Genomic DNA, 14095 nt, shown 5'->3' with positions numbered 1-14095 from the left:
AATTGCTCCTGTTTTTTGAATTACTTTACAGTTTGACATGAGCATCAATAACCTGAGTCTCCGAATGCCTCACCAAGCCTTCATCAACGGGCAGTTTGTAGATGCGGAAGGAGGGAAGTGGTATAACTCCATCAACCCAACAGATGGCTCGGTGAGTTCTGCTTACGTTGGGTTCACAATCTTCAGTGAAACTGGTTGTAGCGAGAGATATTCCCTGTCCATTCTCTCTCTCTCTCTCATTCCCTGCACCTCTATCTCCCTCTCACACTCACTCTCTCATTCCCTGGGCCTCTATCTCCCTCTCTCTCCCTCTCGCTCACTCCCTCTCTCTCATCCCCTGGGCCCCTCTCTCTCTCTCTCTCTCTCTCTCATTCCCTGGGCCTCTCTCTCTCTCTCTCTCTCTCTCTCTCTCACTCTCTCTCTCTCATTCCCTGGGCCCCTCTCTCTCACTCTCTCTCTCTCTCTCTCTCTCTCTCTCACTCTCTCTCTCTCTCTCTCTCTCATTCCCTGGGCCCCTCTCTCTCTCTCTCTCTCTCACTCTCTCTCTCTCTCTCTCTCTCATTCCCTGGGCCCCTCGCTCTCACTCTCTCTCTCTCTCTCTCTCTCACTCTCTCTCTCATTCCCTGGGCCTCTCTCTCTCTCTCTCTCTCTCTCACTCTCTCTCTCATTCCCTGGGCCTCTCTCTCTCTCTCTCACTCTCTCTCTCATTCCCTGGGCCCCTCTCTCTCACTCTCTCTCTCATTCCCTGGGCCTCTCTCTCTCGCTCACTCTCTCACTTTCTCCTCTCCCAGGTGATCTGTCGAGTGTCCCTGGCGCAGGTATCTGATGTGGACACGGCCGTGGCAGCAGCGAAGGATGCATTTGAGACGGGGGCATGGGGGAGGATGAATCCCAGGGACCGGGGCGCACTGATCTACAGGTAAGTACTGAAAGCAAGAAAACATAGTCCTTGTTAAAGAGGCAGAATTAACATCTTGCATCAAAAATAAACAACACAAAAACCAGAGACTGGCTCCAATCCCAGCTCGAAGGTACTGACAGACTGTAGCTGCCAATGGATACAGCGCCCGAGTGTTTAGAAGGTTCTGGAATATTATGGAAATAGGATCAGGAATAAGAGTTTCACATCTCATATAGTCACCCTGGAGAGCGAAAAAAATAATGGAGAATCGAACATTAGTTCCCTTTTGGCTGCCACTGTCAAATTTAGTCACTCCCAGGGCAGGTACAGCACGGGTTAGATACAGAGTAAAGCTCCCTCTACACTGTCCCATCAAACACTCCCAGGGCAGGTACAGCACGGGTTAGATACAGAGTAAAGCTCCCTCCACACTGTCCCATCAAACACTCCCAGGGCAGGTACAGCATGGGTTAGATACAGAGTAAAGCTCCCTCTACGCTGACCCATCAAACACTCCCAGGGCAGGTACAGCACGGGTTAGATACAGAGTAAAGCTCCCTCTACACTGTCCCATCAAACACTCCCAGGGCACGTACAGCACGGGTTAGATACAGAGTAAAGCTCCCTCGACACTGTCCCATCAAACACTCCCAGGGCAGGGACAGCACGGGATAGATACAGAGTAAAGCTCCCTCTACACTGTCCCACAAAACACTCCCAGGGCAGATACATAAGAACATAAGAAATAGGAGCAGAAGTAGGCCAATCGGCCCCTCGAGCCTGTTCTGCCATTTAATAAGATCATGGCTGATCTGATCCTAACCGCCAATCTACTATCACAGAACCGTCTCCTGAATCTAACAGAATTAGACACACGAAATAGGAGCAGGATCATGCTACACGGTCTCTGGGCCCGCTTCGCTACCCACAGGGCCATGTCCGATCCGAACCTAGACTCATGTCCAAATTCCTGCCCGCTCCCCGTAACCCTTAATTCCCTTTACTTCTAGGAAACTGTCTGTTTCTGTTTTAAATTTATGTAATGATGTAGCTTCTACAGCTTTTTGGGGCAGCATATTCCATGGACCTACCACCCTCTGAGTGAAGTAGTTCCCCCTCATCTCAGTTTTGAAAGAGCAGCCCCTTATTCTAAGACTATACCCCCTAGTTCTAGTTTCACCCATCATCGGGAATATCCTCCCCGCATCCACCCGATCCAACCCCTTCACAATCTTATATGTTTCAATAAGATCGCCTCTCATTCTTCTGAACTCCAATGAGTAGAGTCCCAATCTACTCAACCTCTCCTCATATGTTACTCCCCTCATCCCCAGGATTAACCGAGTGAACCTTCTTTGTACTGACTCGAGAGCAAGTATGTCTTTTCTTAAGTATGGACACCAAAACTGTATGCAGTATTCCAGGTGCGGTCTCACCAATACCTTGTACAACTGAAGCAATACCTCCCTATTTTTATATTCTATCCCCCTAGCAATGAAAGCCAACATTCCATTGGCCTTCTTAATCACTTGCTGCACCTGCATACTAACCTTTTGAGTTTCGTGCACCAGGACCCCCAGATCCCTTTGTACTTCAGTACTTTCCAGTTTCTTGCCATTAAGATAATAACTTGCTCTACGATTTTTCCTGCCAAAGTGCATAACCTCACACTTTCCAGTATTGTATTCCATCTGCCAAATCTCTGCCCGCTTACTTAGCCTGTCTATGTCCCCTTGCAGGTTTTTTATGTCCTCCTCACTCACTACTTTCCCTCCCATCTTAGTATCATCTGCAAACTTTGATATGTTACACTCGGTCCCCTCCTCCAAATCGTTAATATAGATTGTAAAGAGTTGGGGACCCAGCACTGACCCCTGCGGAACACCACTGGTTACTGATTGCCAGTCTGAGAATGAACCATTTATCCCAACTCTCTGCCTTCTGTTAGATAGCCAATCCACTATCCATGCCAGAATATTACCCCCAATCCCGTGATTTTCTATCTTAAGCAATAATCTTTTGTGTGGCACCTTGTCAAATGCCTTTTGGAAGTCTAAATACACTGCGTCCACTGGTTCCCCTTTATCCACCCTATATGTTACTTCCTCAAAGAACTCCAGCAAATTTGTCAAACATGACTTCCCCTTCATAAAACCATGCTGACTTTGTCCTATTAAATTATGATTATCCAAATGTCCTGTTACTGTCTCCTTAATAATGGACTCCAAAATTTTACCTACCACAGATGTTAGGCTAACCGGTCTATAGTTTCCAGCCTTTTGTCTACTGCCCTTTTTAAATAAGGGTGTTACATTAGCAGTTTTCCAGTCTGCCGGGACCTTTGCTGAGTCCAGGGAGTTTTGGAAAATTATTACTAATGCATCCACAATCCCTACTGCCACTTCCCTCAAGACCCTAGGATGTAAGCCATCAGGTCCAGGTGATTTATCCGCCTTGAGTCCCATTATTTTACCGAGTACCACTTCCTTAGTGATTTTGATCGTGTTTAGCTCCTCCCCCCCTATAGCCCCCTGTTTGTCCAGTGTTGGGATATTCTTAGTGTCTTCTACTGTAAAGACTGATACAAAATATTCATTCAGAGTTTTTGCCATCTCGATATTTCCCACCATTAATTTCCCGGTCTCATCCTCTAAGGGACCAACATTTACTTTAGCCACCCTTTTTCTTTTTATATAACTATAAAAACTCTTACTATCTGTTTTTATATTTTTTGCTAATTTACTTTCATAATCTATCTTCCCTTTCTTAATCAATCTTTTTGTTATTTTTTGCTGTCTTTTATAGTTTTCCCAATCCTCTATCCTCCCACTAGATTTGGCTACCTTATATGCCCTTGTTTTTAGTCGAATACTATCCTTAATTTCTTTACTTAGCCGCGGATGGCTGTCTTTTCTTTTACACCCTTTTCTTCTCAGTGGAATATATATTTTTTGGAAGTTGTAAAATAACTCCTTAAATGTACACCACTGATCATGTATCGTCTTACCCTTTAATCTATTTTCCCAATCCACTCTACTCAATTCTGCTCTCATACCTTCATAGTCTCCTTTATTCAAGCTTAGCATGCTTGTTTGAGATCCAACCTTCTCACCCTCTAATTGAATATGGAATTCAACCATGTTATGGTCACTCATTCCAAGGGGATCCTTTACTAGGACATTTTAAATTAATCCTGTCTCGTTACACAGGACCAGATCTAAGGTTGCTTGCCCCCTGGTCGGTTCAGTTACATACTGCTCAAGAAACCCATCCCTAATACACTCAATGAACTCATCCTCAAGGCAGCCCTGCCCAATTTGATTTGTCCAATTAATATGATAGTTATAATCCCCCATAATTATAGATGTTCCCTTATTACAAGCCTCAACTATTTCCTGATTGATACTCCGTCCAACAGAGTTGCCACTGTTCGGAGGCCTATAGACTACGCCCACTAGTGTTTTTTTCCTCTTATTATTCCTTATCTCCACCCAAACTGTTTCATTATCCTGATCTTTTGACCCAATATCATTTCTCTGTATTACAGTGATTCCTTCCTTTATTAACATAGCCACCCCACCTCCCCTTCCTTCCTGCCTGTCCTTCCTGATCGTTAAATAACCTGGTATGTTTAATTCCCAGGCATTGTCACCCTGCAGCCATGTTTCTGTAATGGCCACAAGATCATACCCATATGTAGTTATTTGTGCCATTAACTCGTCTATTTTGTTACGAATGCTACGTGCATTCAGATAGAGAACTTTCAAATATGTTTTGTGACACTTAGTTCCTGCTTTTGCCCTTTTTATTACTTTATCTTTTACTCCATACCTTCTGCCCCTTCCTGACACGCTCTGGTTTTTAATTTCCCCACTGCTACCTAAGTCTATGACCTTCTCTGTTGTCATTTTTATTATTTGCTCTCTAGGAACCTCCCCCCCACTCGTTAGTTTAAAGCCCTCTCTACAGACCTAGTTATATGATCCGCCAGGACCCTAGTCCCAGCACTGGCCAAGTGAAGCCCGTCCCAACGGAACAGCTCCCTCCTGCCCCAGTACGGGTGCCAGTGTCCCAGGAAGCAAAACCCATTTCTCCCACACCAGTCTTTGAGCCACGCATTTAACTCTCTAATTTCATTTGTCCTAGTCAAATTCGCTTGTGGCTCAGGTAATAATCCAGAGATTATTACCCTTGAGGTTCTGTTTTTTAATTTGACCCCTAGCTGCTCATACTCCTTTAACAGAACCGGCTTCCTAGTCCTATCTACGTCGTTTGTACCAACATGGACCACGACAACGGGATCCACCCCCTCCCACTGCAAGTTTCTTTCCAGCCCAGAGGAGATGTCCTTAACCCTGGCACCGGGTAGGCAACACAGCCTTCGGGACTCTCGCTCTCGGCTGCAGAGAACTCTATCTATCCTCCTAATAATACTATCCCCTACCACTACAACATTTCTATTTACTCCCCCCTCTTGAATGGCCCCCCGTTCCACGGTGCTGTGGCCAGGTTGCTCATCCTCCCTGCAGTCCCTGCTCCTGTCCCCACAGGGAGTAAGAACCTCGAACCTGTTGGACAAGAGCAAGGGCTGCGGCTCCTCCAGCTCGACCTCCTGGATCCCCATACCTGCCTCACTCGTAGTCACACCATCCTGTCCCTGATCATGGGATACATCTGAATTAATTAACTTCATAGGTGTGACCACCTCCTGATACACAGAATCCAGGTACTTCTCCCCCTCCCTGATGTGTCGCAGTGTCTGAAGCTCAGACTCCAGCTCATCAGCACGGGGTTAGATACAGAGGAACGCTCCCTCTATACTGTCCCATCAAACACTCCCAGGGCAGGTACAGCACGGGTTAGATACAGAGTAAAGCTCCCTCTACACTGTCCCATCAAACACTCCCAGGGCAGGTACAGCACGGGTTAGATACAGATTGATGTGCCTCAATAATTCCGAGACTCGAAGTTAGCAGAACAAAAACAAGGCTTTTATTAACTTAGAAAGTAACACGTAAGAGAGAGCGATGTCTTCCTTCTGGAGACTGAGGCCAGACTGAAGCTAGCTTACAAACGGGGCCAGGTATGGGCAGAGCCCTACACACAGCACATTCCAGCACATTCCAGTATACAATACAATGAGGTCTGGGGGAAGGGAAATGACACTGAAACCGATCTCAGTCACAGGCAGTGGTGAATGGAATATTTCAACGCATTCACCCCTTCTATAGATTTAGTCTGTTCGGGGGTTTGATAGTCCTCTGCGACCGACGTGGCTGTTGCGGTGCCGCGGGTGTCGGCTGGGTGTCCCCGGTAGCCTCCTGGGTCTCTGCCGGGGGTGCCGCCAGGGTTGTTGGAGGGGTAGTTGGTGGGGGTGCCGTTGGTCGGTGTTCTTCCGGGGGTGATGAAAGAGTAGTGGGTGGGTAAGAGTTGCTGTGATCGTCGTTGCCGCTATTGCCGTGGTTGTTGTCGATGCCGGCTGGGGCGACGTCTTTTATGGACACGGTGTCCTCCCTTCCGTTGGCGTGCAGGACATATGCGTATTGGGGGTTGGCGTGGAGTAGGTGTACTGGCTCCACGAGAGGGTCCGTCTTGTGGCCCCTCACATGCCTTCGCACGAGTACCGGACCTGGGGTGGAGAGCCATGACGGCATGGATACGCCTGAGGTGGATTTCCGGGGAAAGACAAACATTCGTTCATGAGGCGTGGTATTAGTGGCCGTACACAATAGCGACCGTATCGAATGGAGCACATCCGAGAGGACATCCTGCCAGCAGGAGATAGGGAGGCCCTTGGTCCTTAGAGCTAGAGTGACTGCTTTCCATACTGTCCCGTTCTCTCGCTCCACTTGGCCGTTACCCCGGGGGTTGTAGCTGGTGGTACGGCTCGTGGCGATCCCCTTGGACAGCATGTACTGGCGTAGCTCTTCACTCATGAAGGACGCCCCCCTATCCGTATGGATGTAGCTCGGCATACCGAACAGGCAGAACAGGCTGTTGAGGCATTTAATGACCGTGGCGCTGGTCATGTCTGGGCAGGGGAAGGCGAATGGGAACCGGGAGTATTCGTCCACAATGTTCAGGAAGTAAACATTGCGGTCGACGGACGGGAGGGGGCCCTTGAAATCTAAGCTGAGCCGCTCAAAGGGCCGTGTAGCTTTGATTAAGTGGGCTCTATCTGGGCGGTAGAACCGAGGCTTGCACTCAGCGCAAGTGCGGCAGTTCCTGGCCAGGGACCGAACTTCCTCAATCGAGTAGGGTAAGTTACGGGACTTTATGAAGTGGAACAGCCGCGTGACCCCTGGGTGGCAGAGGTCATTGTGGAGGGTCTGTCGCCGATCCCCGGTGGCGCTGGCACACATCCCTCGTGAGAGGGCGTCAGGGGATTCGTTAAGGGCCCCTGGCCGGTAAATGATGTCGTACTCGAAGGTGGAGAGCTCGATCCGCCACCTAAGAATCTTATCATTTTTAATCTTCCCCCTCTGTTTATTATTGAACATAAACGCTACCGACCGCTGGTCGGTAAGCAGGGTGAAGCGTTTGCCGGCTAGGTAGTGGCGCCAGTGGCGCACTGCCTCCACGATGGCTTGGGCCTCCTTTTCCACGGAGGAGTGTCTGATCTCGGGCCCTTGGCGGGTCCTCGAGAAGAAAGCTACGGGCCGCCCCGCCTGGTTGAGGGTGGCCGCCAAGGCGAAGTCAGATGCATCACTTTCCACTTGAAATGGAGTGTTCTCGTCCACTGCCTGTAGCGTGGCCCGCTCAATATCCTGCTTAATGCTTTTGAAGGCGGCGTGGGCCTCAGCAGAGAGCGGGAAAGAGGATGCTTTCAAGAGGGGGCGAGCTTTGTCGGAGTAGTTGGGGACCCATTGGGAATAATAAGAAAATAACCCCAGGCACCTTTTCAGGGCTTTGGGAGTGTTGGGCAGGGGCAGCTCCCGTAGGGGGCGCAATCGGTCGGGGTCTGGCCCGATTTCCCCATTCTCCACCACGCTGCCTAGTATGCAGAGGCGCGTGGTGTTGTAAACGCACTTGTCCTCGTTGTAGGTGAGGTTGAGTTTTTGTGCGGTTTTCAGGAACCTCTTGAGGTTCGAGTCGTGATCCTGCTGGTTGTGACCGCAGATGGTGACGTTGTCGAGGTAGGGGAAGGTTGCCTGCAAGTGGTGGTCATCGACCATGCGGTCCATCTCCCTCTGGAAGACCGAGACCCCATTCGTCACCCCAAAGGGGACTCTGAGGAATTGGTAGAGGCGTCCGTTCGCCTCGAAGGCGGTGTACGGGCGGTCCTCTGGTCTGATAGGGAGCTGGTGGTACGCTGACTTGAGGTCGATGGTGGAGAACACCCGGTATTGGGCGATTTGGTTCACCATTTCTGATATGCGGGGTAGCGGGTAGGCGTCTAGTAGGGTGTACCTGTTGATCGTTTGACTATAGTCGATCACCATCCGTTTCTTCTCGCTACCCCTTACCACTACCACTTGGGCGCGCCACGGGCTGTTGCTGCGTTCAATAATGCGCTCTTTCAGGAGCCTGTCTACCTCGGTCGCGATAAACCGCCTATCCTCCCAGCTGTACCTCCTGCTTTTGGTCGCTATTGGCCGGCAGTTAGGGGTAAGGTTCGCGAATAGCGAAGGCGGCTTTACCTTCAGGGTAGCCAGACCGCACACTGTGAGGGGCGGCTGGGACCCACCGTACTTGAGCGTGATGCTTTGGTGGTTGCACTGGAAATCCAGGCCCAAGATCACGCTCGCACATAGGTTCTTCATGATTAATACTTTAAAATTATCATATACAGTTCCGTTAACGCACAATTGTACCGTGCAGTAACCCAGAATGGTCGATGTCTGGGTTTTATCAGCCATAGAGATGGTACCCTGAGTAGGGACCACCTTTAGGGAGAGTTGTTGTGCCAGTTCTGGGTGGATAAAGCTCTCCGTGCTTCCACTGTCAATTAAGCATTTAACGCAGCACCCGTTTACCTCGATGTCCACCATTGATCTGGATAGCGGGTGCGGCCTGGTCTGGTCCACTGTGACCAATGCCACTGTAGGGCCCTGATCGATACAAGATGGCGTCCACGCTGTCTGCTCACAAGATGGCGGACCCCACGAGGTCGGGCAAGATGGCGTCCAAGATGGCCGCTCCCACGGCGCACACGCGGCGGTGGCGGGTTTTCCGGCGGTTGGTTTTCCGGCGGGGTTCCCTCTGCACACCTTCCCGAAGTGCCCCTTCTTACCACACTTAAAGCAGGTGGTGCCTTTCGCCGGGCACAGGTTTCTGGTGTGCTTTGGCTGCCCGCAGAAGTAGCAGTTGGGTCCCTGACGCGTCGCGGCTGTCGTAGGGCTTCTGGGGGGAGAGCGGGGCCCAGCCGGTGTCGGGCTGTCGGGCGGGGAAGATGCCTTCCAAGATGGCGGTGCCCTCGGTGCACACGTGGCGGCGTGGACGGCGCGGGCTGAAGAGTAGGCGTCCGAGTTTCTCTGGGCCACATCCAGGGATCGCGCGGTGTCCGCAGCCTGTTTCAGGTCCAACCCCGTTTTTTCCAGCAGTCTTTGCCGGATGTAAGTGGAGCTGAGGCCTGTGATGAAGGCATCGCGAACAAGCTCGTCAGTGTACACTGCGGCTTTTACATCTCGGCACTTGCAGTCTTTGCCAAGCATTTTCAGGGTGCTTAGGAACTCCTCCACCGATTCCCCAGGTCGCTGTGCGCGGGTAGCGAGCAGGTGCCTAGCATACACCTCATTCGTAGGCTGCTGGTAATGCGCCTTTAAGATGTCGCAGGCGGCCAGGTACGTCTCGGCGTCTTGGATGAGGGGGTAAACCCGGTGGCTTAACCAATTCCGCAGAATTCCGAGTCTCATCCTCGCAGCGTCCGTAGCGTCTTTGACGGCTGCGGAATTGTCCAGGAAGAATTCCATACACTCAAACCAGTGTCCGAAGCGTGCTGATGCGTCCGGAGCATGTTGATCCAAATCCAAACGTTCGGGTTTCAGGAGTTGATCCATAGTGTTGAAAAATAAGTTAATAAAATTGATGTGCCTCAATAATTCCGAGACTCGAAGTTAGCAGAACAAAAACAAGGCTTTTATTAACTTAGAAAGTAACACGTAAGAGAGAGAGATGTCTTCCTTCTGGAGACTGAGGCCAGACTGAAGCTAGCTTACAAACGGGGCCAGGTATGGGCGGAGCCCTACACACAGCACATTCCAGCACATTCCAGTATACAATACAGCACATTCCAGTACACAACACAATGAGGTCTGGGGGAAGGAAAATGACACTGAAACCGACCTCAGTCACAGGCAGTGGTGAATGGAATATTTCATCACACAGAGTAAAGCTCCCTCTACACTGTCCCCATCAAACACTCCCAGGGCTGGTACAGCACGGGTTAGATACAGAGTAAAGCTCCCTCTACACTGTCCCATCAAACACTCCCAGGGCAGGTACAGCACGGGTTAGATACAGAGTAAAGCTCCCTCTACACTGTCCCCATCAAACACTCCCAGGGCTGGTACAGCACGGGTTAGATACAGAGTAAAGCTCCCTCTACACTGTCCCCATCAAACACTCCCAGGGCAGGTACAGCAAGGGTTAGATACAGAGTAAAGCTCCCTCTACACTGTCCCATCAAACACTCCCAGGGCAGGTACAGCACGGGTTAGATACAGAGTAAAGCTCCCTCTACACTGACTCCTTGATGAATATTGCGACACCCCCTCCTCTTTTACACTCCCCTCTGTCTCGCCTGAAGATTCTATACCCCGGAATATTGAGCTGCCAGTCCTGCCCCTCCCTCAACCATGTCTCTGTGATAGCAACAATATCATACTCCCATGTGTTGATCAACACCTTCAATTCATCTGCCTTACTCGCAAGACTCCTTGCATTAAAATAAATGCCATCCAGCCTTGCCATACTCCCTTGTGCCGTTACATATTTGCTCTGCCTTCCAGGCTGACTTGTTTTTTCCTCTATATTTGGCTGTGCATCCTCCCCTACTATAGCTCCACTCCGTATCCCATCCCCCTGCCAAGTTGGTTTAAACCGCGCCCCCCCCCCCCAACAGTACTAGCAAACCTCCCCGCAAGGATGTTGGTCCCATTGCAGTTCAGGTGCAACCCGTCCGACTTGTACAGGTCCCACCTTCCCCAGAGGCAGACCCAGTGATCCAGGAAACTAAAGCCCTCCCTCCTGCGCCAACTCTTTAGCCACGCATTCATCTGCTCTAGCCTTCTACTCCTATACTCACTAGCACGTGGCACCGGGAGTAATCCAGAGATTACAACCTTCGAGGTCCTGCTTTTTAATCTGCTACCTAGCTCCCTAAATTCTTGTTGCAGGACCTCATCCCGCTTTCTATCTATGTCGTTGGTCCCAATGTGAACCACGACCTCTGACTGTTCACCCTCCCCCTTCAGAATGTTCTGCAGCCGCTCAGTGACATCTTTGACCCTGGCACCAGGGAGGCAACATACCATCCTGGAGTCACGTCTGCGGCCACAGAAACGTCTATCTGTTCCCCTTACGATAGAATCCCCTATCACTATTGCTCTCCCACTCTTTTTCCTCCCCTCCTGTGCAGCTGAGCCACTCGTAGAGCCACGGACTTGGCTCTTGCTGCATTCCCCTGAGAAACCATCTCCCCCAGCAGTATCCAAAACGGAAAATCTGTTGGAGAGGGAGATGGACCCAGGGGACTCCTGCACTACCTTCCTCGTTCTTTTACTCTGTCTGGCGGTCACCCATTCCCTTTCTGCCTGTGCACTCGTTACCTGCAGTGTGACCACCTCATTAAACGTGCTATCCACGAAGATCTCAGCTTCGTGGGTGCTCCACAGTGACTCCAGCGGCAGCTCCAGCTCCGAAACGCGGATTTCGAGTAGCTGCAGCTGGAGACACTTCCTGCACACGTGTTCGTCCTGGACACCTAAAGTGTCACTGACTTCCCACATAGCACAGGAGGAGCACTCCACGCTGCCAAGCTGCCCTGCCATGTCCCACCCTTAATTTACTCCCTTTACTTCCTTTGAATGAAAGAATATTAAATACACTGGGGACCTTACTTCACTTTACACACTACTTACTCTAAACTAGAGGCCTTACTTTTACTTTAATGACTGGGCTGTAGAAATACTCACCAGGTCCTACTTACCAATCAGCTCCTTCCCTGGCTGTGATGTCACTTTAGCGGTTTCGCAGTTGTTGTTTGACTGCTCCCGCTCTCGGACTCTTTCCTTGGTGTAAAGTACGAACCAATTCCTACAGGGTGAAAAGTTAGGGAAAGCAAAGGCGAAGCAAGGGAGCGCCTCCTTCCACTCCTCACCTAACACCCTGACTCACCCAACTCGCAGCACTCTGTTCAAACCGCACTCAGTACTGCCCCTCCGACAGTGCGGTGCTCCCTCAGTACTGCTCCTCCGACAGTGCGACGCTCCCTCAGTACTGCTCCTCCGACAGTGCAGCGCTCCCTCAGTACTGCCCCTCCGACAATGCGGTGCTCCCTCAGTACGGCCCCTCTGACAGTGTAGCGCTCCCTCAGTACTGCCCCTCCGACAATGCAACGCTCCCTCAGCACTGCTCCTCTGCCAGTGCAGCGCTCCCTCAGTACTGCCCCTCCGACAGTGTGGTGCCCCCTCAGCACTGCCCCTCTGACAGTGCGGCGCTCCCATAGTACTGCCCCTCCGACAGTGCAGCGCTCCCTCAGTACTGCCCCTCTTACAGTGCAGCGCTCACTCAGTACTGCCCCTCCGACAGTGCAGCACTCCCTCAATACTGCCCCTCCGACAGTGCAGCGCTACCTCAGTACTGACCCTCTGACAGTGTAGTGCTCGCTCAGTACTGCCCCTCCAACAGTGCAGCACTCCCTCAGTACTGCCCCTCCGACAGTGCGGTGCTCCCTTAGTACTGCCCCTCCGACAGTGCAGCACTACCTCAGTACTGACCCTCTGACAGTGCAGCGCTCCCTCAGTACTGCCCCTCCGACAGTGCAGCACTCCCTCAGTACTGCCCCTCCGACAATGCAGCGCTCCCTCAGTACTGCCCCTCCGACAGTGCGGTGCCCCCTCAGTACTGCCCCTCCGACAGTGTAGCGCTCCCTCAGTACTGCCCCTCCGACAATGCAGCGCTCCCTCAGTACTGCCCCTCCGACAGTGCGGTGCCCCCTCAGTACTGCCCCTCCGACAGTGTAGCGCTCCCTCAGTACTGCCCCTCCGACAGTGCGGCGCTCCCTCAGTACTGCCCCTCCGACAGTGCGGCACTCCCTCAGTACTGCCCCTCCGACAGTGCGGCGCTCCCTCAGTACTGCCCCTCCGACAGTGCGGCGCTCCCTCAGTACTGCCCCTCCGACAGTGCGGCGCTCCCTCAGTACTGCCCCTCCGACAGTGCGGCGCTCCCTCAGTACTGCCCCTCCGACAGTGCGGCGCTCCCTCAGTACCGCCCCTCCGACAGTGCGGTGCCCCCTCAGTACTGCCCCTCCGACAGTGTAGCGCTCCCTCAGTACTGCCCCTCCGACAATGCAGCGCTCCCTCAGTACTGCCCCTCCGACAGTGCGGTGCCCCCTCAGTACTGCCCCTCCGACAGTGTAGCGCTCCCTCAGTACTGCCCCTCCGACAGTGCGGCGCTCCCTCAGTACTGCCCCTCCGACAGTGCGGCACTCCCTCAGTACTGCCCCTCCGACAGTGCGGCGCTCCCTCAGTACTGCCCCTCCGACAGTGCGGCGCTCCCTCAGTACTGCCCCTCCGACAGTGCGGCGCTCCCTCAGTACTGCCCCTCCGACAGTGCGGCGCTCCCTCAGTACTGCCCCTCCGACAGTGCGGCGCTCCCTCAGTACTGCCCCTCCGACAGTGCGGCGCTCCCTCAGTACTGCACTGGGAGTGTCAGCCTAGCTTTATGTGCTGAAGTCCATGGAATGGGACTTGAACCCCACAACCTTCTGACTCAGAGACGAGTGTGCTACGCACTATTTAAAAAATATATTATTGATTGAACATTAGAAACATTTACAACATCATGATCAATCCATTGTATCATACAAATCGACATAGGTAGAAAGAGGGACGAGGTCCTGCAAGCAAAATATAGGAAGCTGAGAAATAATTAAAAAGCATGACCTCAAAGGTAATAATCTCAGGATTACTCCCAGTGCCACGTGCTAGCGAGAGCAGAAATAGGAGAATAGACCAGATGAATGCGTGGCTG

At 51.8% G+C, this 14095-nt stretch overlaps 1 protein-coding gene across 2 annotated transcripts in view; it reads left to right on the top strand.

Annotated features, from left to right (window-relative positions):
• Positions 1 to 14095, top strand: part of aldh1l1 (aldehyde dehydrogenase 1 family, member L1) — a 154468-nt gene that overhangs the window by 94374 nt on the left and 45999 nt on the right. For both annotated transcript variants that reach the window (XM_086002160.1, XM_086002161.1), the window contains 2 exons: positions 32 to 151; positions 792 to 919. In XM_086002160.1, coding sequence (XP_085858286.1) covers positions 32 to 151; positions 792 to 919 — 248 coding nt within the window. The remainder of the gene's footprint in view (positions 1 to 31; positions 152 to 791; positions 920 to 14095) is intronic.

The sequence above is a fragment of the Somniosus microcephalus genome, chromosome 11 (genome assembly GCF_052327205.1).
Source record: "Somniosus microcephalus isolate GS21.2 chromosome 11, FLI_Smic_1.0, whole genome shotgun sequence".
In the NCBI taxonomy this organism is placed as follows: Eukaryota; Metazoa; Chordata; class Chondrichthyes; order Squaliformes; family Somniosidae; genus Somniosus; species Somniosus microcephalus.
The sequence above is the reverse complement of the archived record's forward strand: the minus strand, read 5'-3'. Positions and strand labels throughout refer to the sequence as shown.